A 25389-nucleotide genomic window follows, 5' to 3' on the forward strand; every position below is an offset into this window, starting at 1 on the left:
AACTCAGGTCAAATCCAAGAGCAGTTAGGAAAAGGACAAAAGTAACTATCTGGCAAATGAGAACATAGAAAAAATTTATTTTCATATTATTTACTCTGAAAGTATTGGAAAAATCCATCAAAAATTGTTTTGGCACTAGGTTTAAAAATGGTGTTACAAATAAAAAGGTTTAGCCCTATTTCATCTTTCTGTGCATCGAAGGGTCAGAAGTTCAAACGCCTACACAGCAACAGGACACTACAAGGGGCAACTTATCACATGCTCAAAAAATGTGCCTCAGACCTGTAAGAGAGCGACAGGGAAGTGTAGCCTCAATACACTGTGTAAAAACACATTACATGGGAATGCTAGCGGCAGTTCCATATAGAACTTGCTCAACACCCTGGTAACTCCCTTGCAGACTTGATCACATACACAGACAAGGCAGAGACTATTTTTTAACCTTCCCCCAATACTGTGCTGACTTTGTCAGTATAAATAAGCATGTTTGCAGAAGCATTTCATGTGGTAAGAGATGCTCTTCCAAACTTTTTGCAGCTGGCCCCAGATCTGGTCCCTTTTCTCCTGTTTGCTGCAAAGTCCCGGAGAGGACTGTAATTCAGTGGATGTTCTAAGGCAGCATAACATTTGGCTATGCAGATGCTTCACTGTTCCCATTCACACACACACGAGTTTTTTTCTGTGTCTTTCATAGCATGCAACCCAGGGCAACACAGCAACCAACAGCAGACACAGCTTCAACCATTATTTTTAAATTTAATGGAAAAGAACATTTAGAATCTGTTTCCAACAGAAACAAGTAGGATACACAAAATATCTAGTGTGTAAACATCTTAGAAATAGCAGCCCTGATCTTGTTTCACATTAACTGCCTCAGGGACCGTCTATTTCTAGGTTTATTAATACCTGCTTCCACACACAGTCGCAATGGCTTTGAAGCATCCAGAAGCAAGCTGGTATGATCCAGTATAACACCGATCTATAGCCCAGTTGAAAAGATTTACTTGGTCCGGATTTAGTTCCAGCAACAAGACTACAACTTCACATCCAAGCTGATGAACCTGAATACACACAGAATGGCAATTATTATTTTTTGTAAAAAAACAAAAAATATCCTCCCAAGGTTTCTTAAAATTATTCAGGAAGATAGACCAAAGTGGCAAGACTAATCTGCCTTTTAAATGGAAAATTAAAAAAAAGGACCAAGTTTATTGCACACTACGGAGAAAAATAAAGTGGCGAGTTTACCATAAATGCATTTTATACATACCACAGCATGGGCTTTAACTCAGTTTTGAATAGTTCGCACTTCATAAAAATGTCTTGCACAAAACCCATATATGTTAAATATATTTTTTAAAATAGACCTTCAAAATAAGGGTTGAAGCATAACATTATGATTAAGCCCAAGACCAGTGTGTCAGGACATCTGGGTTATATTCCCAGCTTTAACACACACTTGTTGGCTCACACTTGGTAACATCCACGTGTCTTTGCTATACACCCTGTAAAACAGAGATACTGCTAATTTTCTACCTCACAGGAGTGCTGTAAGGCTAAATTTATTCATGTTTGTTCACTTAAAGGATTAAGTTTGGACCACATCTTTGTGTTTCTTCCATTGCAGGTAATGTAGAAGCACAAAAATTATTATTATTATTATTATTGAGATTTTGTCACCAAATGAGGCTAGACTCACTGTAAAGACTCATGCTAATATTCAGTTTAAACACCCGAGGTTGAGTTTAGCATAAAGGGAACACAATAAAAAAAAAAAAAGACTACCTAAGATTTTACTCTGGTTGGGTTTCCTTACCCATTAAATGGTGACAATTTGCCTTTTGTGACTTAATGCATCCTTTATATGTACTGATTTTCAACTGGTAATTTAAAGTACTGATGGTAAAAAACTAATCACAGGAGAGAAAGTACTTTTTCCCCTCCCCTGCAGCTCTGACCATTTAGCATCCCATCCATAAATCCCCTCAGTGGCTTTCTTCACCTACAATGTGTGGACAGAAAAACTATGTTGTTATGGGGCACTTCAATTTGGGAGAAAAATGCTGGGGGTCTCATGCAGTCAATTGTAAAACATAATTAGAATTTCTAAAAATTATAGACGACAATTTTCTAACACAAAAGGTATTGCACCCAAGATAAAGTAACACTATTTTGGATCTCACATATGATGCATGAAATTAACCACTGGACTGGAGGTTAGTGGTTGTCTAGGGATGAATGTTTATGACGTGATTACATTCAACAGGAGCAAACAGGATAGTCCCACCCGTAATATATATACTTGGAGCTTCAAAAGGGCTAAGATCTCAAAGCTGAGGAAATTATCAATGAAATTGACTGGTAAGAAAAATTTAGACAGAAAAATGTGAATGGAAACTTGGAATTCTTTAAGAAGAATTTATTAGATGGCAAAAAGCGATGGTTACACAATCAAGAAACAGAACAATCTTGGCTAAAAGCCAATCTTAGTTCAGCAGTAAAAGTGAAAGCAGCAATTAGAAATAAAAAAACAATATGTATCAATTGGAAAAAGGGGGAAATAGACATCAATCAATATAAATTAGACATTATGAAGTACAAAAATTGATAAGGAAGATAAAAACATCAGTGAAAAATCCATGTTTGGCTGAGCTAAGGACAATAAGGAAATGTTTAGATGTTAGGAGCAACAGAAATCTTTGCAATCATTCAGTTATTTAATTGAGATGGAAAAATTATTAATGATGCACAAAAAGCAGATATGTTTGTGACAATCAGCATTCAATAAATATTTCTGATCTGTATTTGGAAAGAAGCAGGATGAAGTACTTATATCATATGATAATGAAGAAGTACTTTTGAGTTCATTAGCAACTGAGGAGGATGTTAGATAACATCTATAAGGCATAAACCTTTTTAGATCAGCAGGCCCAATAACTTGTACTCAATAGTTATAAAAGAATTAGCTCAGGAATCTCTGGCCTGGTAATGTTTATTTTTAATAAATCTTAGAATACTGGGGAAATTCCAGAAGACTGGAAGAGTGATAATGTTATACCAGTATTCAAAACAGGCAAGCGGGATGACCCAGGTAACTAATAGATTGGTTACTCTGACATCAATTACAGGCAAAATAATGGAAAAGCTAATACTGGATTAAATTAACAAAGGATAAGAATATAATTAACACCAGTCAGTCCACAGTATTTTGCAGAAAGCAAATCTTGTCAAACAAATCTGATTTATTTTTTGATGAGATTACAAATTCGGTTGATAAAGGTAACTTGGTAGACTTCTGTAAGGTGTTTGTCTTAGTACTGCATAATCTGATTAAAAATTAACACTGTACATATAAAGCACACCTTAAATGAATTAAGAGCTGGCTAACCGACAGAGCTCAAAAATTAGCTGTAAATGCGAAATCAACATTGAATGGAGGTGTTTCTAGTGGGGTTCCGCAGAAATTGGTATTAAAACTGATGCTATTCCACATTTTCGTCAATGATCTGGAAATAAATATAAAATAACTGTTGATAAAATTTGTAGATGATACAAAGATTGATGGAATGGTAAAGAATGATGTGTACAGGGCAGTCACACAGACCAATCTGAATCACTTGGTAATCTGGGCCCATTCAAACTAAACACATTTTAATACAGCCAAATGCAAAATAATACATCTAGGAGAAGGAATGTCTTCAGAATGGAATGGGGGACTGTATCCTGGAAAGCAGTGACTCTGAAAAGAATCTAGAGGTCATCGTGGACAAGCACCTCAATATGAGCTCTCAGTTCAATACTGTGGCAAAACGGGATATTGAGATCATTGGATATACAAATAGGGGAACAGTAAGTGATTTTTACCTCTGTATATGGCATTGGTGAGACCAGTACTGGAATACTGCATCCAATTCTGGTCTCCACATTGTAAAGTGGATATAGAAAAATGGGAGAGGATGCAGAAGAGAGCCACAATAATTATTCGAGGGCTGGAGAAAATGCCTTATCATGAGAGACATAAAGAACTCAGTCTGGCAGTTTATCAAAAAGAAGACTTACAGGTGACTTAATTACAGCATATAAGTACCTTCATGGTAAATGGAGGAAGATTAAGCTACAGCAAATATAGGCCACTTTACTTCTGAATGAGAGCATCCATATGGGATTTCATGTGCTTGAGCTTCACACCTTTAGTTGATTTGGCTTAACTTTTCTGAGTGTTTCTGACTGTCGCAGCCCAAAGGCCTCTGGTCTAACATGGCGTCTGGATGGCCAATTGCCGGTCATCTAAAGGTCACATTAGTACTGTGTGCAGCACCGTAGTGCGGTGTGCAACCTTAGAGGGCCGTGTGCAGGTTCCCGCCTTTTTACCTGGTCACCTAGGGGTTAGGCTAGGGTCGTGTGCAGTCTCCTGCTCTTCTGCCTAGCAACCAAGGGGTCAGGTTAGTGCTGTGTGCATAACACCAGCGTGTCTTGTGCAAAGGGGCCCAATCTGACCAATCGTATTGCAGTTCAAAGGGTCGGATTAGGGTTGTGTGCAAAACTATGCTAGTGTGCTGAGTGCAGCTTCTAGTAGCTTCCAGTGTGCCGTGTGCAAAATCTGCCCACGTAGGGGGCAACAGCTCGGAACCTGGAGGGTGGGGGAGCTAGGGACCAATCAAATTGTGCCAGGTGTAAAACAGTCCCTGGAATAAAACCATGCTTCGGGCCAGGGTCTGTAGGAGTATCCACGCACTGACCGAAGGACCTGATCAACTCTTCAGCCAGGGGTCTCCTCCGGATATAGCCGGCTCGGGTCATGTGTTTTTGTTTCTTTTTCAACGGTATTTTCTACGGATTGCTTATTTTTTCAACGGTATTTCTCCACGGATTCGGTATGCTTCTGGTGTCTGCTCTGCTGGTCAGCTGCACCTGGAATACGGTATTTACTCGCTAACTGTCTGTGCTTCGCCTAACCTTTTCCTCGCTTCTTCCCCTTTTATTTGGTATACCACTGCATATGCTGCTATCTGTCATAAAGTTATGTGTATATGGTGCCAGAATTGAGTTGTTATAATAACTGCTATTGGAGTTAATTTGGTGTCTTTGATTATGATATTTGGTTAAGTGTGCACACAGATCATTTAATTTGGTGTATTCGTTTACCTGTTTACAAGAGCAATTAATTGTAAAGTATTTAGTTATGTGTTAATAAATGTAAATAGTTTGTTTTGGATTGTGTAAAGGTTTTTTATGCTAACGGTACTGTTAGTTGATAGAAGTGCTCCTCCCCAGCCCAAGTTGTGATTTTCTCCCTGTTAATAAACGGTCACGTGGTGTTTTGAATTGTCAGTCTGTCTGGTCTTGGGTTTTTCCTCACTCGATTAAAAAATCCACCGAACCCGCATTCGGGTCGGACACTGACATTAGAGCAGAAAGTCTCTCTTCTCTTTATCATCTAACCAGAAATGTCTTTAGGGCAGAATCATTTTAAACGCAAAAATAATCTATCAAATTAGTATTCATGGAGTTATTTTCAAACACTAACAAGTCAATGAATATTTGGTTGTTACAGATCCAGGATATAAGGTAAAGACTCATCTTCCAATTCTCTGGCCTTACTTTTTCCTAAAATGAGTAGTTTTTTGCTGCCTTCTGAAGATCTGCCCACTCACATTGACTCACTCAGATTTGCCTCACCAGCAGCTATATTACTGAGCAGGAAATGATTTTATATTCTTACTTCACAAGGCCTGGAAGCAGGTGGGATGGAAATACTCCAAACAGAAATATAAATACTTTTTGAGATCATACTGTCCTTGACCTTTGGATTAGTAATGGATGAAAAACCTAAAATATTGCTGCAAACCAGTGTGAACCTCATAACAGAATCCTGTTTACTTTAGTATGCTACATAAACCGTGTGTCCTGAAATAATACAATTCCGTTATTGTGATACGGTTCATTATGAATTTGTAATTGAATACTGCACGGAGCTATTGTTTTCTGTTCAAAACAAAGGTCACAAAGCCTACTGTCATAGAGCGGACTGTATTCAACAAGTACAGAGTTTAAAATCCTTTAAAAAACATACATTATTGATGAGGTACTTACTCGTAAATCTTGACAAGCTAGAATGTTATCAAGCCATTTATAAAGATAGCCATCAGGGGAAAGACCCACATTGTCAAATACAGGGCCACAGCAGAGTACAGCTGACATTGCCTAGTAATACAGAGAAATCTGTTAATTAGGCAAGTATTTAACATTTGTGAATGTGCTTAACAGACTGTGCTTGCAAAACATTCCCAATTGCTACCTGTTTTTAGTGAAATAGTGCTTTTTTGCTAAATTTCAACATTTACATTGATCTAGAAGGTAACTGCATTAATTAAAATAGGTTCATTATAATTAAAAACTGCATTAACTAATTCAAATGCTGAATTAAAAAATTAAACACATTAAAGGCACACTGCAATAAGAACACTTTACAAATTCTTCAAAATGTGTTTTGTCATTTCAGCCAATCTGTTCTTAATGAGATTATAAAACCTATTAAACATTTCATTAGCATCATATTCTCTGACGAAATTAAAATTGTTTTATATCATTTGATGCAGCATATACTGGTACATAAAACATTATTTTCCCAGTTTACTTAGGGGCTTGGGTTCCAGCTGTTAGAGCTGGACAAGACTTTTAAAACTATTGAGTACATCCCCATATAAGTGCAGGATATAGTCCTCTGGAAATACAATGTATCAGATACTGAACTGATACTGCACTTGATCTTAGGGCGTGATATCCTGCTTCCACTGAAGTCAGTGAGAGCTTTTCCTTACTGAAAATCTAAATAATAAAACAAAATTTCACTCTATGTGGGCAAAAAAGAAGTCAACTACAAGAAATGACTTTAGATTATAATTTTGGAAAGAAAAATAGGAATTTTTAACTTTCTAGCTCTCTCTCTCTCTCAAAATAATCAATTACTTTAAACAAAAGGAAACAAATAACCATGATATCTGCCTCTTTTAAATGTCTAATCTTAGGATTTGTTGTTGTAATTTGTATTACTGAATAGGTCACTTTGCGTAGTGGAAAGAAAATATGTTATACCTTTAACGCACAATACTGGTATCTTGTAATCTGGTGATTTCTGTCACTGTAACGATCCAGTGGTGTAAACATAATACTGAAAGGTCCAGCCCATTGACTAAATAAGATGAAAAGGTGGTGCCTCAAGCTTTGCTGAGGGAATAGAAATCTCCGATGGTGAACTAAGGGAATAAAAACAAAATTCATCATGGCTTGCTAAAGTACAATAAACACAATAGAAATAATCAGTCAGTGCCCTCTCCCAATGGCAGTAGTGACAGCATATGAATTTCACACTTCCATGAATAGGAAATCTTTCCTTATATTTGAGGATACACTTAGTCCAAAGTAGCTAAACATCTTTTGTTAACCTAATATAGTTAATAAGACACATTTTATTTTGAAGAGCCTTAATGCTTTGAATGAACATGTGTTTATATTTTATAATCATGTCTGTGTACAACTAACTTTAGAATCAGGGTTTTGGAATACACTGTCTCATGTACTTCTTTTATGGTAAACTTCTACCTGCTTGGTATTTCCAGGTCTTTCAGCATAAGCCCTAATAGTGGATTTACGCTGTCCTACTATAGTAACAGGTGGAGATAGGAAATAGAGCAAAGCTTTTATCATATCATTCCCTTATAAAGAGGTTTGGTAGGCTAACTCAAATGCTAAGACAGTTCCTGAGCAAAAGAAAAATATCTATTAAGTATAAAAAAGTAAAAAAAAAATTCAGAAGTTTTCAAAATTCTTCCAACTCAAAACAGGATAGGAGATAGGATCTCTCAGATGGCAGACAGAGACTAGGGAGGAACTAATTTAATGGGGAAGAAATTATCATTCTTCAACATCCTTGTATCCCAGCCCAGAAATAGGAATTTCAGATAGCAATGTGCAATACAAAATTAAACAGAGCAGAAATTCACCCTGTGGGGCTGAAATGAACAAGAGAAAATTTTCCTAGCCCAGTGAAAAGGGAAAATCCATAAGACAAAGAAATGACAAAAAGGTTTAAGTTCTGCATTATCCAGATAAAAAATAGTTCCCTTGAGAGGGCCTAGCTCATTCCTGCTGCTACTTCTCCTGAAGCAGTGCCATTGCACTGACAGGTTGCTGGACTCATTTTGCTTTTGGCTATAAGGCAGGGACGGGAGTGGTACAAGACCAATAAAAACATGGAACTGCATACACTAGAACAGGGGTTGGCAACCTCTGGCATGTGGCTCGACAGGGTAAGCTCGCCCTGCCGCCCCCATTGGCCTAGGATGGCAAACCGCGGCTAGTGGGAGCCACGGTCCGCCGAACCTGCCGATGCGGCAGGTAAACAAACTGGCCCAGATCGCTAGGGTGCTTACCCTGGTGAGCCGCATGCCAGAGGTTGCTGACTCCTACACTAGAACTATCTCTGCTCAGTTACAGGGCCTGTTAACCACAGAAATTAATGCACAGGCCTCCCAGCTGGTTAAGAGGGGACACACTGAACCTATAGAGTACACTATTAAAAAGGCATTTCTGATTAACTAGAAAGAGGCAGGGCACTGCTACTGGTGGACTGTTTCACCCCACATCCAAAGAAGATAAAACCTCAAAGTCTAGTCTACCTAACCAATAAAAATTGAAAGTCAATATTTACAATTATCTAAAGATAATGGAAGCTGACAATGAAAATGTGTTTATCAAGGAATTACATATTATGGCTTTGTTAGTTTTTGCCATGTTTTAACATCTCCTTGTTAACAGAAAGATAACTGTCTCTTTGTAAAGAAATTTTGAATTAATTAACTAATAGTTATTGTTGGCTTTCTGCAGAACATATAAAACGGTGATTTTAATGTGCAAAGTTCATAGAAATGTAATTACTATAGATAATGCACACTAGATTATAAACATAATGAGAATACATGCAAAGAGGAATACCTTTGCAAATATTCACTACTGAATAATTTCTCACACAAACCTTATAAGGATGGGAACAGAAAATAGGATTTCAGTAAATTGTCCACTGATAACAACTAATGAGATGGTACCTTTCAAATTAATGGGATTTTTCCATTGACTGGAATGGGAGCAGGATCAACTATAGATGGTCACTATGGACTTCTTTTCCTTATCTTGTTCATCTCTTATATATGTTACATATATCATACACTTGAAAACAACCAAATCATGAAACCATCCAGTTGTGCACGTTTCTGGTCTATGTTAATATGTAGTCTCATTTCTCTTTCCCTAGTTCTTCTACATTCCTGCCTTCCTACTCCTTGGTACGCCTGTTGATGTTGTCTGTCAAATATTCTGTAAACAGCAAATGTACTGGGAGCGAGCTAGCTTCCATATTTTAGTTTCTATTAGTTAGATGGAGCCTTTTGAAGCAGACCTTTTTATTTTGTTTGCTAATAGAATTACTTTACACTTTAAAACCAATCTTGCAACACACACAATGCATGAGTATATGACAATATTATAATAATATAGCAAAGCAAGAGCAGATATGAACAATCTGTTGCTGTAAGAAAGGCCAAAGGGAGTCTTGCTGAAATGGGGTACAACTGGAAGCAAGTTTTCCACTATATGTTTAAAACTGAAAAAACAATTTCTGCAGCTATCAGTAGAGATTTTTTTCTTTTCTATGAGCCTGATTGAGTTCCCATGAAGTTAATGAAAATTTTGACACTTCAAAGATTGCAGGATAAAGTCCTATGTAAAAGAAATCTGGAGCTGCGGCAGGCTGTGTATGGTTCATTTGCTGGGCTTAGAAAGAGAAGAGTCTTATATAGGTGCATTGCAAGCTTTGCAATGTTTTTTGTTTTGATTCTTGAGAGAATTCTGTATTTAGTTGCCCAAATTCCCTCTAATATTTGCTACAAAACAACTTTATGAAGCGTGGCTTATAAAGAGAAAACCAGAAAAATTAAAGAGTGAATTAATATATCAATTGTACTTCCACATGTGTTAAATGTAGTTTTGTAATATAATGAGGTAATATATCATACCTGGAACACACTGAATCAAGTTGGCAGTCATGGCACTGAAATGTGCTCTCATGTCCTTAAGAATTTCAACTTCTTTATCATTTTCAGCCTCTAGCAGCATGCGAGTTAGATCAACATACTCTAAGAACAAGGCTCCAAGGGCTAAAGTATCCCTCTCTAAGGCTCCATTTGTACTAGGATAAAGAAAAGTTGAACATTTCAATATGAGTGACAGTGCATTTAACTTGTGATGTAACACATTATAATCTTTAAACACAGGTTTGAAGCTTCCATAGTTGCTTATTTTAAAAAAAATATATTTTGTATATTTTATAATTGTTCAAAGAAGCTACTAATAAACAGAATGATGACATCACCAGTGGAAATTCTTCCATACAAAACAGTGTTACCTGTCACTTATAACACCAGCATCAGCAAGCAATTCAAAAATTCGCAATAGCTGCAGTCTCAGCAGATCTCGGCGCTCACGGCGTTTCTTATTCTTGGGGTTTAAAAAGAGATATATAATACATGTGGAGGTGCAGACATTAAAATAACGCCAGCCAGGTCACTGAAGCAGTGTTTAAAGCAAAGCAATATACTGATGTATTTGCTTATGATGGAGCACTACTACATTTGTGTGTACCATAGTGCAGGTATGCTTACATAACAACACAGGTATGTTCACATTTCTAACTTTCTAAACAATTCTTGAATAACAATTTATAGCCATATTTGTCCATGAGGAAAAAGTGGACATGATATTCCTGAAATTCTGGACCAAAAATAACTTTTAATATTCAAGTTTTGGTGCTGAAAACACACTTTCTTCATGTGCTGAAATAATATCATATGATATCCAAGAATGCTGCCTCTTGGATCTTTGAAAGTGAGCATCAACATGGTCATCTTAGTTCATAAACTCTCTCCTGTATTTTATACTTTCACTAGGAGAAAGTGTGATTTAAAGTGCCTCAGAACCCCAAGGCTTCCTCTTCACCTAACACTTCCAAGGAGCTCTCCTTCACCTGTAGAAAAAACCCTGCTTTGCTCCTGACAAATGTGAAGTCAGCTGGCAAGGCCTGCTCTTTGCCTGAACCGCTGTAAGTAGGGTGATGGGAGTGGGTGGTAATAGGCACCCACATAAGACAAAGCCCTGAATACCGCGGTTGTCCCTATAAAATCAGGATATCTGGTTAACCTAGCTGGAAGTGCAGCCTGCAAAGCCTTCTTGGGAGTGAAGGGAGCTACAAAGATGACGTTGTGTCTTGTCTTGTCTTCCAGTGAACCCCAGAAAGTATGTCTTCCCTCTCCTTCCCCTCTTCCTATTGCTCTAAATTAGAAAAAAATCAAGGGAAAGTGATAAGACCAATCACTGCACTTAGTAGTGGAATTTGCAGTCAATATAGGAAAACCTCATTAAAAGTTATATTTTCCCCGAGTGCAAGGGCAGTCTACACTTGAAAGTTGTACTAGCATAAATATTTTGTTTAGGGGTGTTATTTGTTCTCAATACAATTATACTAATACAATCCCTAGTGCGGATGCAGTTATATCAATATAAAGATACCTTAGAAGGGAATAAGTTATGTTGCTATAAGCAATTTTATTTTATTTATATCAATTTAATTGCATCCATACTGTGGGGGCTGGAGGTTACAGAACTAGAACTATACCAGTAGAATTAAAGCAGGGCAGCTTTCCAGTGTAGACAAGGGCTAACGGAAACTGAAGTCCCTGGTAAGACCTGTCTATACTACACAGATAAACCACATTTCCAACGCTGTTGTGAAACACGGTTGTGGATCATTCATGTTACAATATCTTTTCCCCTCACCATTCTAAGTGGGATTTCACTACATCTAAATTCACCATGAAGAGGTGCCACTGTATTTAACTAACTTGTTCCTCCCCTAAAAAATGTAAATACAAATTTATGAACTGTATATTTTACACAATAAATTAATTTTAAATAATCCTTTTAAATTCAATTTTAAATGGAATTGCTTTCTAATTTTTTCTTATTGAATTAAATATCAAGCTAGAGTTACCAATAGGATGTCTTTCTGTTTTTGTTTTTTTTAAAGAAACATATTTACTACTTTTAAATTGATGTTGCAATTTAAATAAACAAATCTCATTTCTTGAACTAACCTCTGGTCTTCTTTCTAGGGCTTCTTTCATTAATGGGTGAAGTTCTTCTACTAATTCCCTAAATTAAAACAAAACAAAAATTTTCTAAACAAAATCCTTCATAATTGAGTCCATCTTCATGAATTAAATGCTCGTTTTAAGATAAAGAGTATTACACTACACTCTATAAGGCTTTGATAACACATTAATTGATCTGGATAATGTATCTTTCTTCCCAGCTACATATTTGGGCACTGATATTCTTGTGGTCCAATGAGCAAGGACAAATCTTAAGAAGGGTTCCAACTAGGGCTGCAGTTTCTACGCCAAGGCAGTGGGAGAAAGTACTAACATAATGAGATGTTAGATTAAACCTAATACGAATAGAAAGGTAAAACTTTTTAGTGCTTATGAAATATTAGGTTACCGGGGAAACGCTATCTGCAGCTTTCACCCAGAACTTCCATCCAATACCACATCACAAGCACAGAGTGCTAATTCGGTGCTCTTTGTCACTCCCTTCTTCCACAAAATTCAACAGCCTACTTATTACATAAACACTAACATTTTAGAATTAAAATGTTAAAAATTAATAATTTTACATTAAAACAAAAACAGCATATCTGAATTAAAAGCAAGTTCCTGAGATTATTGTAAACTGTGCGGTACCTGAAAACAAGAGAATTTGCTCTTCCAAATCCTAATACAAGTGATTCTGTGATTTCTATGCTTTCAAGTCTCATCAAAGGTACTAGCTGCTTTAACAGGACTCCAACAGATGGGGTTCCTATAGTCTAAAATATATTTATTAAGAAATCACCAACATTTAATTATTAGCATTACCCATATCAAATAAACAATTACAGATTCCAAAGCATGAATGAGGATTGCACAAAACAAGAATAATTTAAGAGTCAATAAGTGCCTTTTGTAAATCATAATGAAATGACTTTATAACTGTGGATATGTTCTAATTGTCTGTCTTCTACATCATACCTATGTGAGTAAAGTCCAGTATACATATAGATCAAAACAATTTCAATCACTAATTTTAATCATGATTTAAGTCAGCATGCAGAAAACATTGATTTAAATAATTAATTTATAATCTTGTTTTACATTTGAACTTACTTATATTCCTTAAAAAAGGTTTATTCTCATTGGTTGGTAACTATTAAAACATGTTGATTTGCAACCAGATATACTTTTTGACTAAATGTAGTGCTTCGTTTTGCTAACCAGGAGGATACACTATATCTATCACATTTATTTAAGCAATTAGATAGCTTTAGCTTACATTTAATTCAGACTTAATTTTTTACATTTTTCTATGTTAGGAAATGGAGAATGTTGTCTTTCTCATTTACTAGATGATGATTAATTTTTACTAGTGATTGATGTTATGCTCTATTTGGATGGAAATTAAAATTAAATTAAAAATGCATAAAACTGCAATTTTTAATTAAATAAAACTTCCTTACAAAGCATAAAAAAAAGTTCATCAAAACATGTTTTGCATTTAAAATGAACTGATTTATTAAACAGTTTATCCATCCATTCACCCATCAACAGGAAGTTGAAGCAGACAAATGCAGACTGGAAATGAGATGTAAATTTTTGACAGTGAGGGTAATTAACCATTGGAACAATTTACCAATGGTCATGGGTAGATTCTCTGTCTGTGACAATTTTGAAATCAAGATTGGATGTTTTTCTAAAAGATATGCTCTAGGAATTATTTTGGGGAAGTTCTATGGCCTCTGTTATACGACTAGATGACCACAATGGCCTTGGAATCTATCGATCTATTGCTAGTGAACTGATTATTTCTGGTCACTATATCCTTCAAGATTTTAGAACCAGTAGATCTAATCCTTTCACATATAGTTTTTATTGATAGATTGTAAGAAAAAAACCCAGCTTTCTGGCTTTTTCAACTTCCAACTAGTTACTTAACTTTGCATAAAAGAGTCATTGAACTGAACTAGCTGAATAAACAGAAATGAAGAAAACAGTCTCTTCATCTGCAGAAAAGGTTACTGCTGTCAAAAGCTGGTTTGGCACTTCAACAACACTGGATCCAGGTGCTTAGCCAGTGACTCCCACCAGTTCAGTGGGTTGACTTTCCTTAAATCTTGGCAGCAAACAAAAAAACAAAACAAAATTTGGAGATATACCTACCTCCTAGAACTGAAAGAGACCTTGAAAGATCATAGAGTCCAGCCCCCTAGCAGGGCCAACTACTGATTTTTGCCCCAGATTCCCTCAAGGATTGAACTCACAACCCTGGGTTTAGCAGGCCAATACTCAAACCACTGAGCTCTCTCTCCCTTCTCCAAGTACTCCAATATTATTTTTGTAGTTAACTTAAATAATTTTAATATATTATAGTAAGTTTAGGCCTTAACATAGGTTGTCAATTTCAAATTTAATTTAAATAGCATATTTTTATGAATAAATCTGAATTTAAATAAAACATCTGATTTTAATATTTTAAACCCTGGTTTAAAAGTTTTCTGTATTTTAAAAGGCAGTATTGTACTTTATTTTCATAGATAGTATTGTACTTTTCAAATTAAATTTACAATATCAACAAAAGACTCCAGTCAATGAATTTGTAGGAACTAGTACATTTCTCAAGCAGTTACCACTTGGCCTTTGGTTTCATATCACACTCCAGAACTGTAATAATGGCGCAGAAATACATCGCCCATTGTGCCTGATTGCTTATGTATGTGCTATAACAGTACTTAACAGAGTGATCTGCATTAAAAGCATGACACAAGGTAAAGTTAACTTTAGCATATTATGTGCAGCATTTCCATACTTTGACTATATACTATTTAGAATATGAATTAACAACATAATACAGGAATGTGCTGCAAATATCACAGGAATTGTCAAATATGGCAAATGATGTAATGTGCTATACAAATGAATGTTTTCAATAATAAATAATAATACTTAAACCAAATCACATATGTTGAAATAGCCCTCAGATGTACTTCTATCACTACTACTTGACTTTCGCAAATAAATTATTTAAAAAACATATTTAAAATAATTACGGAATAATTCTTCTGAAGCATGCCATGTCACCTTGTTATCGTAGCTCACTGTTCCATCGGGAGTGGTAGCCATGATCTCTGGAGTTGAAGCACGTAAGTGTCCAGAGCTCATAATACTGGGTTTCGCTACTCCAAAGCAGAGAATAAGATAGTTTCTCCACAGAGTTACATAGTTGTCTCCACTGCTCGCTGTACTGGTTTTCTTTGCATTAACAGGGATACTGGAATTAAAAAAAAAAAATAGTTAATTCCAGTTTCTAATTTTAATTTTCCAGAGCTTTTTTAAAAAATGAAACAAGCCGAGTAACAACAACTATATTATTAAATAAAATCAATGGAGGCAATAAGAAAAGGAATCATTACAGTTTAAAGTGACAATCATCATATCAAATACCAAAAGTTTGGATATTATTATAGCTGGACTGCCAAACTGGTCTGAAAATATGGGACTATAGAATTTACATAATAATGTCACTAACCCAGAGTATCACTTACTTTGGATCCACAAGAGGCATTACTAGCTGTAACCGCGTAAAAGCATATGGCCAAGCATAGCTAAGAGCCGTAGGACAATGTTTTGGTAAATTCTCTTGTCTAAGAAAACTGAAGAGGCAGAGAACCCATGGATCCTTAACTGACTGTGCAAATATCCAGACATGGGAAGGGCTTTTTACATCATAATGACTATTTACTAAGACTGCATTCCATTCTACCAGCCATTGCAAATCCACGTTGTGTGTTAATGGTAATGTAGTCTGTGGAAAGAAAAAACAAAACAAAATCACAATGGTAGTAACTTATTTCCAACTATTTAGGGCTGCAAGGCATTTAGGCATCTACTTCCTAAATAAAGATGCTCGCATGTTTTGCTCAATCAAGGCATTAATTGGTTATAAATGCCATCTCCTATTGGCAAGAGCTGTTCCCATCATGTGAAGAAACCATTTCTCTACTGTATATTCTTTAACTCTTTTCTTAAGAAAAATATCTGTGGGAATGAAGGCTAAAAATGTGTAAATTTGGTACATTAATAACATTAATTAAATCTGAAAAACACTGATGTTACTGGGTCATAACTGCATATATAAAACTGTTTTTATATCATATACCAAACTTCCACATTGACAAAAACAAAACAAAGGAATGAACAATGACTAAGCACTATAGGCATATGTTTTTATGTACACACTTATATACATACATATAATGACATAGATACAAATTTTCAGTGAAGTTTTCAGTTTTGTTACAGACTTTTGTACCCAAGTCACTTAAATGCTTTTGCAAATTTTACCCATAAATAAAATCCCTGGAACTTTGGGGCAGGGACTGTGTCTTTCCTTATGTTTGTAAAGCACCTAGCACAATTGGCTGCTACTGTATTACAGTGTACATTTTATGACTGCCAGGATAAAAAAACCCCAGAACTAATACTGACACTTACCACAAAGGAGGTGCTATGTACAATAACGGGTAGATCCTCAGCTGGTGTAAATTCTCATAACTCCACTGATTTCAATGGAGCTATGACAATTTACAGGAGCTGCCCCTCTAGACATGAAATAGCTGGTGGTATATTGCAAATGTCTATCATCAGATAAATTACCACTGCTGGTGTAGTAATAGTGCACTTACAGAGGCAACTTGTGCTCAACTGAATAATAAATGAATTACCTGTAGTGTTAAATGTTTTGAAATACAACTGCAGTTTTTAGACTAATCATGTATCTTTTACATGTCTAGCATGTGGCACAGGAATTTTCTGTGCATTTCTAATAGCTTTCTTTAACTATTTCATGTGATATTTGTTCACCATATATGGTGAACCATTAGCAATCAGTGAAAATAAATAAGTACTTACCGAATCAGAAACTGCCACATGAATAAAACTTTCAAGAATAGAAGAACTTAGTTGATCCATGACATCAATCATAGGTCTGTCATCATCCTGTACAAATTAAGGTAATAGCAGTCAACTACTTTCCTTGGCTAAATCATTATTTTAATCTTTGTTCAATACACGAAACAGAACTGCATGAAAGATTATAAGATACAGAATTGGTAAAAAATATATTCAGGTGGTTGTCTTAATGGATAAATTTTGCCTTTTGTTGTATTAACCTCAAAGTCAAGTCCAGTTTGTGGTTTGAAAGGAAGTTAATTACTGGCCTTAGTTCACTGTTTACTGAACAAAAGTGCTCATCAGAAAATCCCATGTGACTTGGGACATCTGGTATCAAAGGACTGAAAACCTAGCTTAACTGTTTAACTAAAGCATTCCTTTTCTATGAACACACATATCTGTGTTCTCAGGCAGCTGGATGGCTCAGTGTGTTGGGGCCATCTGCATACAGCAACACTACATACTTTTATATCTGTACACAAGAAAAGAGTTAGACTTCAGGACTGTACAAGGAATATTTTATGTGAATAAAGTTAAATGTTTATTATGCTGTTTTTGTTGAATATACTGACATGCTGTAATAGTGAATTTTATCTTCACTAAAAATTAATAAGGTGGATGATACAAAAATTATTTGCTCAATTCAAGGAACGACTTTACAGTATACCATTGGGTGTACTTTATAACAGAAAAAAAAACCTGAAAAAGGGTTTGATGTTGTGCAAAACTGGAGGCTCTTTGTGAACAACATAACAGGCATTGCAAAAAGAACATGATTAGTCCTTTACAGTCAACAGCCCATAAACTATAAGGTCTGCAATAATCAGACAAATTAAAATGGCAAATTCCAAATACGTCAAATGTTTTATTTATAATAAATGATCTCTTGCATTATATGTATTATGGTAAAGCAGCACTGTTAATTTTAGTTCAGAGCTTTATCTCTGGAAAATTTTCTTTTGAAACTTCTAAAAGGAAATCCATACCTCTGCCTGCCCCAGGGCGAGAAATAAAGCACGGATCTCTCTGAGAATCAAAACTGCTAGTTTACGGGTAGCAACCTGGAAACTACAAAGTAGTACCAGTGCAAATCCTTCCACAGCATGCAGTACGTTGGAATAAGGACTTCTTTCAGACTGTATCCTATGGCTGGATCCATTTGGTATCAGCTGTAAAGAAATGAGAAAACTATACTCAATAGAGGGAAATATTAATGGGAGATGAGGATGAGGTTACTCAGAAATGCTCTATTTGGCCAGGGCGCTCACGAGAATAAACACAGATAGGTCATAACTTTATTTTAGTGGCGGTGGGGTGACATCACTCAAGCTATCAGGCATTAACTGGGTCCCATGTTGGGTTAAATTGGTTGTGAAGGCTGGGACTATAACAGCATTTAAAAGAGAACTGGATGAAATTTCATGGTGGTTAATCCATAAATGGCAATTAAGCCAAGATTGGGTAAGAATGGTGTCCCTAGCGTTTGTCAGAGGATGGAGATGGATGGCAGGAGAGAGATCACTTGATCATTGCCTGTTAGATTCACTCCCTCTAGGGCACCTGACATTGGCTACTGTCAGTAGACAGATACTGGGCTAGATGGACCTTTGGTCTGACCCGTACAGCCGTTCTTATGTTCTAAATGGCCCCGTGACATACAATGAAGGAATGAGGATCGGCTCTCTTAGTTGCTCTCCATTTAATTCAAGGTTAAGCCCACTATCCTCCTCCAGCAAGAGGGCATGAAAGTGGACAAGGGATATATAGTTTGTGAGGATTTAAGACTTCCTCTCATCCTACAGGTTAACAGGGTCCACAACGCCCTCCTAGGTATTGTGCTCTGTCCCACATGCTGACCCTTTGAAGCCTGTTACCTGCACTCGACACCAACCACAAACTGCAACAATATTTATTGAAATTTATTTAACCCTTCTCCCATTTTAATTATTTTCAAAAATACCATAACTTATCCTCATTATCCCCACCTGCCAGGCCTCTAGGATGCCCACTAGATATCTTATCACTCTTGCCCAGAGGGAAAAATTCCTCCCTGATCCCAAAAAAACAACTGGATAAGACCCACAGCAGGCCTGGAAAGCAGAGATGGATTAAGATTTCCTGGAATCCTGAGCCAGAGCAAGTAGGGGGCCCCACCCCATTCCTTCCACCTGCTGTCCCGCCACTATTCCACACACTCCGCCAGCAGCCCCGCTCATAACCACACCTTTCTGCCTCTTCCCCAGGGCCCTGCTCCCATTCCACCCAGGGGCCCCATATTCTGCGCCCTCACTACAACCCCACAACCATTTTGCTACTTTCTGGGCCCCTCCCTCACACTGTAGTCCCAAGATTGGAGAAGCTCTGTCCCTCTGCCACAGCCTCAGGCTGCAGCAGGGAGTGAGAGCTCCCTCAGCCCTGAGGCAGCGGCAGGTAGCGAGAGCTCCTTCAGTCCCGAGGCCGCAGCGGGGGTCCCAGTGCTGGGGCTTCCCCCGCCAACTCCAACGCTTCTGCGGGAGACCAGGGTTGGGGTGCTGGGGGCTTCCTCTGCAGCCTCTGGCTTTTGCTGGGGAGCAAGGGCATGAGGGCACAGGGGCTTCTCCGGCCACGCCTGCAAGGCGCTGCTACTGGGGAGCGGGGTCAGGCATGAGGCTTTCCCTGCTTTCCTGGTGGCCAGGGCTCTGGAGCCCCCAGTTTGTCCAGGGCTCCGGAGCCCCCAGTTTGTACAGGGCTCCTGGGCACAGGCCCTGTAGACCCAGTGCCTAATCTGTCACTGCTGGAAACCCAGCTCTGACAACTAGTGTACCCACTGGGCAGATGGGATAGCTTTCAGCAAGAAGAAATGTTCAAAGCTTAAACATGCCTGGGGAGGGGGTTTTGCTGGAACTAATCATCTCCCTCACCCTCCCTTGAATTGATCAATGTGGCAGCTAAAAGAAGTGAAACTCCACTCCATTGTCCACAGCCCCAGACACCCTTATAACTGCAAGATCCCCATTTTCATTCTGGGCAGGAACAGAAGATAGGAAGGGGGACAATTGCTTTTCAGATGCTGGCTCAAAATAAGCAATGAGCATTTCTACATGCAGGATCAAGCCCTTACAGCAAATAATTAAATAATTGCATTAATCTCAGTGCTGACGATGCCAAGCATTCAAATATAATGAGTCAGCCCCTTGCAAATCATAATATTGATAAAAAATAAGACCAAAATAAATGAAGGAGGATGTCTTTTTAGTTGTCTTCAGGTTTTTGAGCCTTTAAGGTGCACTCAGGTCATGTTTTCAAGTTTTCTTCTCTGACTATATGGTCTAGAAACTTAATTTCATTTTTAAATGAAAGCTGAGATTCTCATGTAATCACGGAATTCCAAAAGCTTGGCTTTCAGAAAAAATGAATATTGCAAGACTCAATAAAATCATGAGAGTCGGCATCATTGGGAAGCATAGTGATATCCTCTAAAAACACATTGGATCTATATAGTATTATTGATTCAACATAATCTACCATGATACTTCATGACATAGGTGTAAATATGGTGCCATTATATGAGAAATACATGAGAAAGATAGAGTGAGAGTCATTGGAAAATGTGGCCAAATCTTTTAGACTTTGACAGATTGTTTAGGGAATACAAACAAAAAAGTTACTGAAAATTTCTTTTAAAAGCAAATGGTTTATTCAGTTTCTTGCCCAGCTGATTTTCAATAAGTGCTGATCACCCACCCACTGTTGAAAATTAAGCCCTTTTACAGCATCTCAATTTGGGCACCTAAAATATTGAGACACCTAAATTCACTTTTGAAAATCTTGGCTATAAATGCTTATTTATCCAAACAAAATGGGAGATAAGGAATTTATTTGGATATGTATAGAAATTCAGATAAACTAAATTTTTCAAGTTAGTGATGGATGCTGGGGGACATAATTTTAATCACATCATGATCTTTTGGATGAGTGGGGCTTTATTGTTGCTTATAAAAGTAATTAATTGGAAAAAATTTTTTTATTCCCTTTGATGTTACCAGTAAAACAGATAGATAGATAGACAGATAGATAGATAGATAGATAGCTTCATGAGACAATGTAACACTTGGGAAGGGTTTATACAGATGCTCAAAAATCAGTTATCACAGATCATGAATATGTCAAATTTTAGAGAGTTTGAAGGGTAAAACAGAAAAACTTTGTGGCATTTTAGCATTATCTGTCAGTTACAGTGCTGGGAAAAAGTGTTCCTGTTGCTCCCCTTCCCACCCCCCCGCTTTCATGTGTTTTTGTTAACAAGCCTATTTTGGTTTGACATAAGTTCTCCTATGTTGTTGCACTACAATAACATGTAGTCCCCAGGCCCTTTAAATTGCTGCCAGAGCCCTGCTGCTGGAGCCCTGGGGTAGCGGCAGCAGGGCTCTGGGGGTTATTTAAAGGGCCAGGGCTCCTGCTGCCTTTACTGTTCTGGGCCCTTTAAACAGTCACCGGAGCCCCACCGCCGCCGCTACTCCAGGGCTCCGAGGGCTATTTAATGGGCTGGGGCAGTAGAAGCAGGGGAGGCCTGGGCCCTTTAAATAGCCCCCAGAGCCCTGGAGTAGCGGCAGGGCTTGGGGGGCTATTTAAAGGGCCTGGGGCTCCCACTGCCTCTATGGCCCCGGCCCTTTAAACCACGGTCGGAGCCCCCAGACGCTGCTGCTACTCCAGGGCTCTGGCGGCTATTTAAAGGGCCTGGGGCAGTAGAGCCCCAGCCCTTTAAATAGCTGCCGGAGCCCTGGGGTAGCAGCAGCAGCCGGGGGCTCTGGCAGTGGTTTAAAGGGCCAGGGCTGTAGCAGTGGCAGAGCCCTGGGCCCTTTAAAATGCTGCTGGAGCCCCCAGCTGCCGCTGTTATCCCGGCAGGCAAGGGGGAGGGCACTTACCGGTACAGGGTGGGCCAGGGCTGGTTCTGACCCCCCGATCCCTGCCCCGTCTGCCTGAGGCCCCGCCCCTTCTAGAGGCCAGAGCCGGCCCCAACCCAGCCTGGTACTGATAAGTCCCTATTTCTACTTTCACACCTGCTTCCAGCCCTACATTTCTATGCTTCAATGAGACAGCTGAACCAACTGTTTTATAGAAAAAAGTCTAACAGCAGTGAATTCTGCTGGGGTACAACTTGAGTAAATAAGGCATACATAAAACAGAACACTATCCAGGAAAAGTTAAATAGCATCATAAATGGATATAACTATCGGAATGCAGTTCTCTTTTATTCATACCTCTGATGATCTGCTTTTTGTCTGTTCACTGGCTTTTCCTGGAGTGTGTATTACAAGTTTCCATTGTGTAAGCAACTGTAGCAGCAACTTCAGGGAAGTATCAAGAAGAGTGTGATGCATATCATTCACTTCGCGTAGTAGGAAGTTAGTAAAACCAAAGAGCACATCCTCTCGCCAGTCAACAAAATCAACAAGTAGACCCTGAAGAGAATTTTGTGCAATGTGCCGAAGTTCATCATCCATGTGGATAGAGAGTCTGCATGTTAAAATAAAAGTGACACTAAAAATGTAAACACCATTAAATGGTGTAATTGAGAAAAGTATAAATTAGCACTGACAGAAATTCCCCAAAGTTAATGTAAAATTTCATAAAACAATTCAAGCTTTTATTGTTATTGATCACAATCACCATCATTAACATTTTAAAGAAATTCTTGCTACACCAGTACTTGAATACATACATAGATCCAAAAGATATGTTTGCTCCAGTCCAAAAAGATACTATACAGCAACTTTATGAGCAACTTATTTTTTCACTTACAAGAGCATGTTTCAAGATAGGTGAAATATGGCAACTTTGCAGTTTCTCAGAACAAAGAATACTGCTGACTTGATCACTTATGAGATCAAAAGTCTTTCGGGATAATGCATGCACCTCAGATGTTTTTCTTTTTTTACTTCCAAGATAAAATCAACCAACCAAACAAACAAAAACATGCAAAATCTCCCATGTGCCCATAGAACATTTAAAATGAACCTTCAACTCAGAAAAAGAAAATTATAGTTATTTGACAGAGGAACTTTAAATGAAATTAAAAATTCCTAACCAGAACATAAACATTGCCTCATACTCTCATTTCTTCTGGGAAATAGAAATAGAATCCACAAGCTCTGTGATACTCTCCATTTTTTAAGAACTAGAAGTCTATCCCCCCAAAGTATTTTCTAAGGAACTGGCATTTTAGATCCCATTTTCTGTATTTTATTTTCTCTGTTTCTATATTTGCACCTCATTTGTGCCCTTTTCTGATGGACAGCAATCCATGTTTCCTCTTTAGAACAAAATGAGAAAGTCACTTCATAGCTTGTAGCTGGGCAGAATGAAATACGCTCAGCACATTTTTAAATTTGTCACTTCCACAGTGTACTAAGTCTTCATTAACCAAAAGTTGGTAATATTGATAGATGGGTTAGCATCCACTTTCCAAGTATTTAAATTTAGTTGTCCCTGAATAATTAGAAATGAGGATATATTTGTGAATAATTAGAGAAAAATCTAGAGGGACCCCAATAATATGCAGTGGACCAAATTCTTTTCCATTAAAATTGTACAATGTGGTAAAATTGAGAGAAGAATTTGGTTCAGTGTGTGTAAAAGTGAAGTTAATTGACTCCAACCAGTCTGAAAATTCTTCAAAGGCAGGTCAAAGACTGTTTTAGTCTATGCAAGGAAAGTCTAATTGCCATGAAATTTCACCAAAAGAGAACATGACTCCAAGGTGGATTGCTATGCTTTATGATCCTGTGGTGGGACAGGTTTCTACCCTAGTCAGCAAAGGGCGAAAGAGCTCCCCTCAGGACCTGTGAGGTCTGCCAAACCTGAGATGGGCAGCTTCTTAAAAGGGAGGACCCAAGCCCAGTGCAGGATGGCATTCAGAGGGAAGCAAAACTAGAGCACAGAGCAGGGGCTGCTTACCCAGGAAAGCTGCTTAAGGGCCTTTGCTCCATGGACCCTTTGGAGACACAAAGGGACAATCTTTAATTCATTTTTCTTTCATTAAGGCCCAGGGCACTCAGCCTGGGCAACCTCAGACATACAAGGGATTATGAACCCATTTCCCCTTCACAGACACTATTGACCTTCTGCCTTGTGAGGGAAAGTAAGGGTGAGCCCGGACTGTTTTGCGGCCTGCAGGACTATTTTGTTTCCCTTTTATACTTTGAACGGCTGTTATGTCCAGAAGGCAGAGAGCTGCCTCCTTCAAACTTCCAGTCAGAAGCCTGCACACATTCCAAACTAGAGTGACAGCAAGATTTACAGTCAGGAAAAGAACATCTGGAATGAGAGAGGTGCCCACCCTCACCCCTAGATGTATAACCTGTGAAATATCCACATGAAATTCTTAACAAATTGGGAATTACTGTATTTCTCTGGCAGTAAAGGAAGGCAATTTATCATCTCTCCGCTGGACACTAAAGATCACAAAACCAAGCAATAAACTCAGATTATGACTGAATCATTCATGAAATGACTCTTCCTAAGTGACACATGGAGGTAGTGGAAAACAAAATACAGATTAAAACTGCCTCCAAACTCTAGTTACCATATAAATGCATTGGACAACATTATCAAGAGAGATTAAAATTAAACCTAGTATAAAACCATAGCTCTGTAATACTATGGTAGTGGAGTCAGTAAAATAGACATGAATTGGATGAGTTACTATGGCTGCATTAAGAATTTCTTCTTATTACTCAGATGTAAGACTTTATGAGAAGAACTCTTTCTGGTAAATAATTTAGCTTGGCAAAGTCATTTTTAGGATGAAGCAGATCAGGTGATGTCAAGAAAATATAAAGACAAGTCATCCTGTAGTATATTGGTGGTAGTAAGTACTCTGGTTTCTCACAATTCTTACTGAGCATGAAAGCTCACCAAAGCCAGTAAATATTCACTTGTTTGCACTTCAGACCCTTAAATCTAACACCTACCTTGGGGATGGATCCAGTGGGCAGCAAAAGGCAGAATGTGAGCTTGACATCTGCTTTGCTGCTCATAATATGGATACAGCTGTCTTGGAAGAAAACCTAGTTTTTGAGTTACAGATTTTTTCTGGGATTTGCCAAAAGACATCTGTTCTAAGGATGAAAATTCAAACTAAACTGTGGGTAAAAGAATCTGTTAAGCCAGAGATGTTGTTTAATCTTGAGAAAGAAAAACACATTAATAGAGTTTTGTCCAAACATCAGAGCTCACACAGACCACTACTGAAAGG

The 25389-nt window shown here is 37.8% G+C and overlaps 1 protein-coding gene across 2 annotated transcripts in view; it reads right to left on the minus strand.

The window, feature by feature from the left end:
- Positions 1 to 25389, minus strand: part of FRY (FRY microtubule binding protein) — a 343127-nt gene that overhangs the window by 149084 nt on the left and 168654 nt on the right. For both annotated transcript variants that reach the window (XM_075061648.1, XM_032795968.2), the window contains exons 18-29: positions 22394 to 22649; positions 18140 to 18322; positions 17112 to 17198; positions 15746 to 16005; positions 15282 to 15471; positions 12852 to 12976; positions 12204 to 12261; positions 10460 to 10551; positions 10071 to 10243; positions 7096 to 7256; positions 6094 to 6204; positions 907 to 1061 (exon numbers count right to left, since the gene is read on the minus strand). In XM_075061648.1, the coding sequence (XP_074917749.1) occupies positions 907 to 1061; positions 6094 to 6204; positions 7096 to 7256; positions 10071 to 10243; positions 10460 to 10551; positions 12204 to 12261; positions 12852 to 12976; positions 15282 to 15471; positions 15746 to 16005; positions 17112 to 17198; positions 18140 to 18322; positions 22394 to 22649 (1851 nt within the window). The remainder of the gene's footprint in view (positions 1 to 906; positions 1062 to 6093; positions 6205 to 7095; positions 7257 to 10070; positions 10244 to 10459; positions 10552 to 12203; positions 12262 to 12851; positions 12977 to 15281; positions 15472 to 15745; positions 16006 to 17111; positions 17199 to 18139; positions 18323 to 22393; positions 22650 to 25389) is intronic.

The sequence above is a fragment of the Chelonoidis abingdonii genome, chromosome 1 (genome assembly GCF_003597395.2).
Source record: "Chelonoidis abingdonii isolate Lonesome George chromosome 1, CheloAbing_2.0, whole genome shotgun sequence".
NCBI lineage: Eukaryota > Metazoa > Chordata > Testudines > Testudinidae > Chelonoidis > Chelonoidis abingdonii.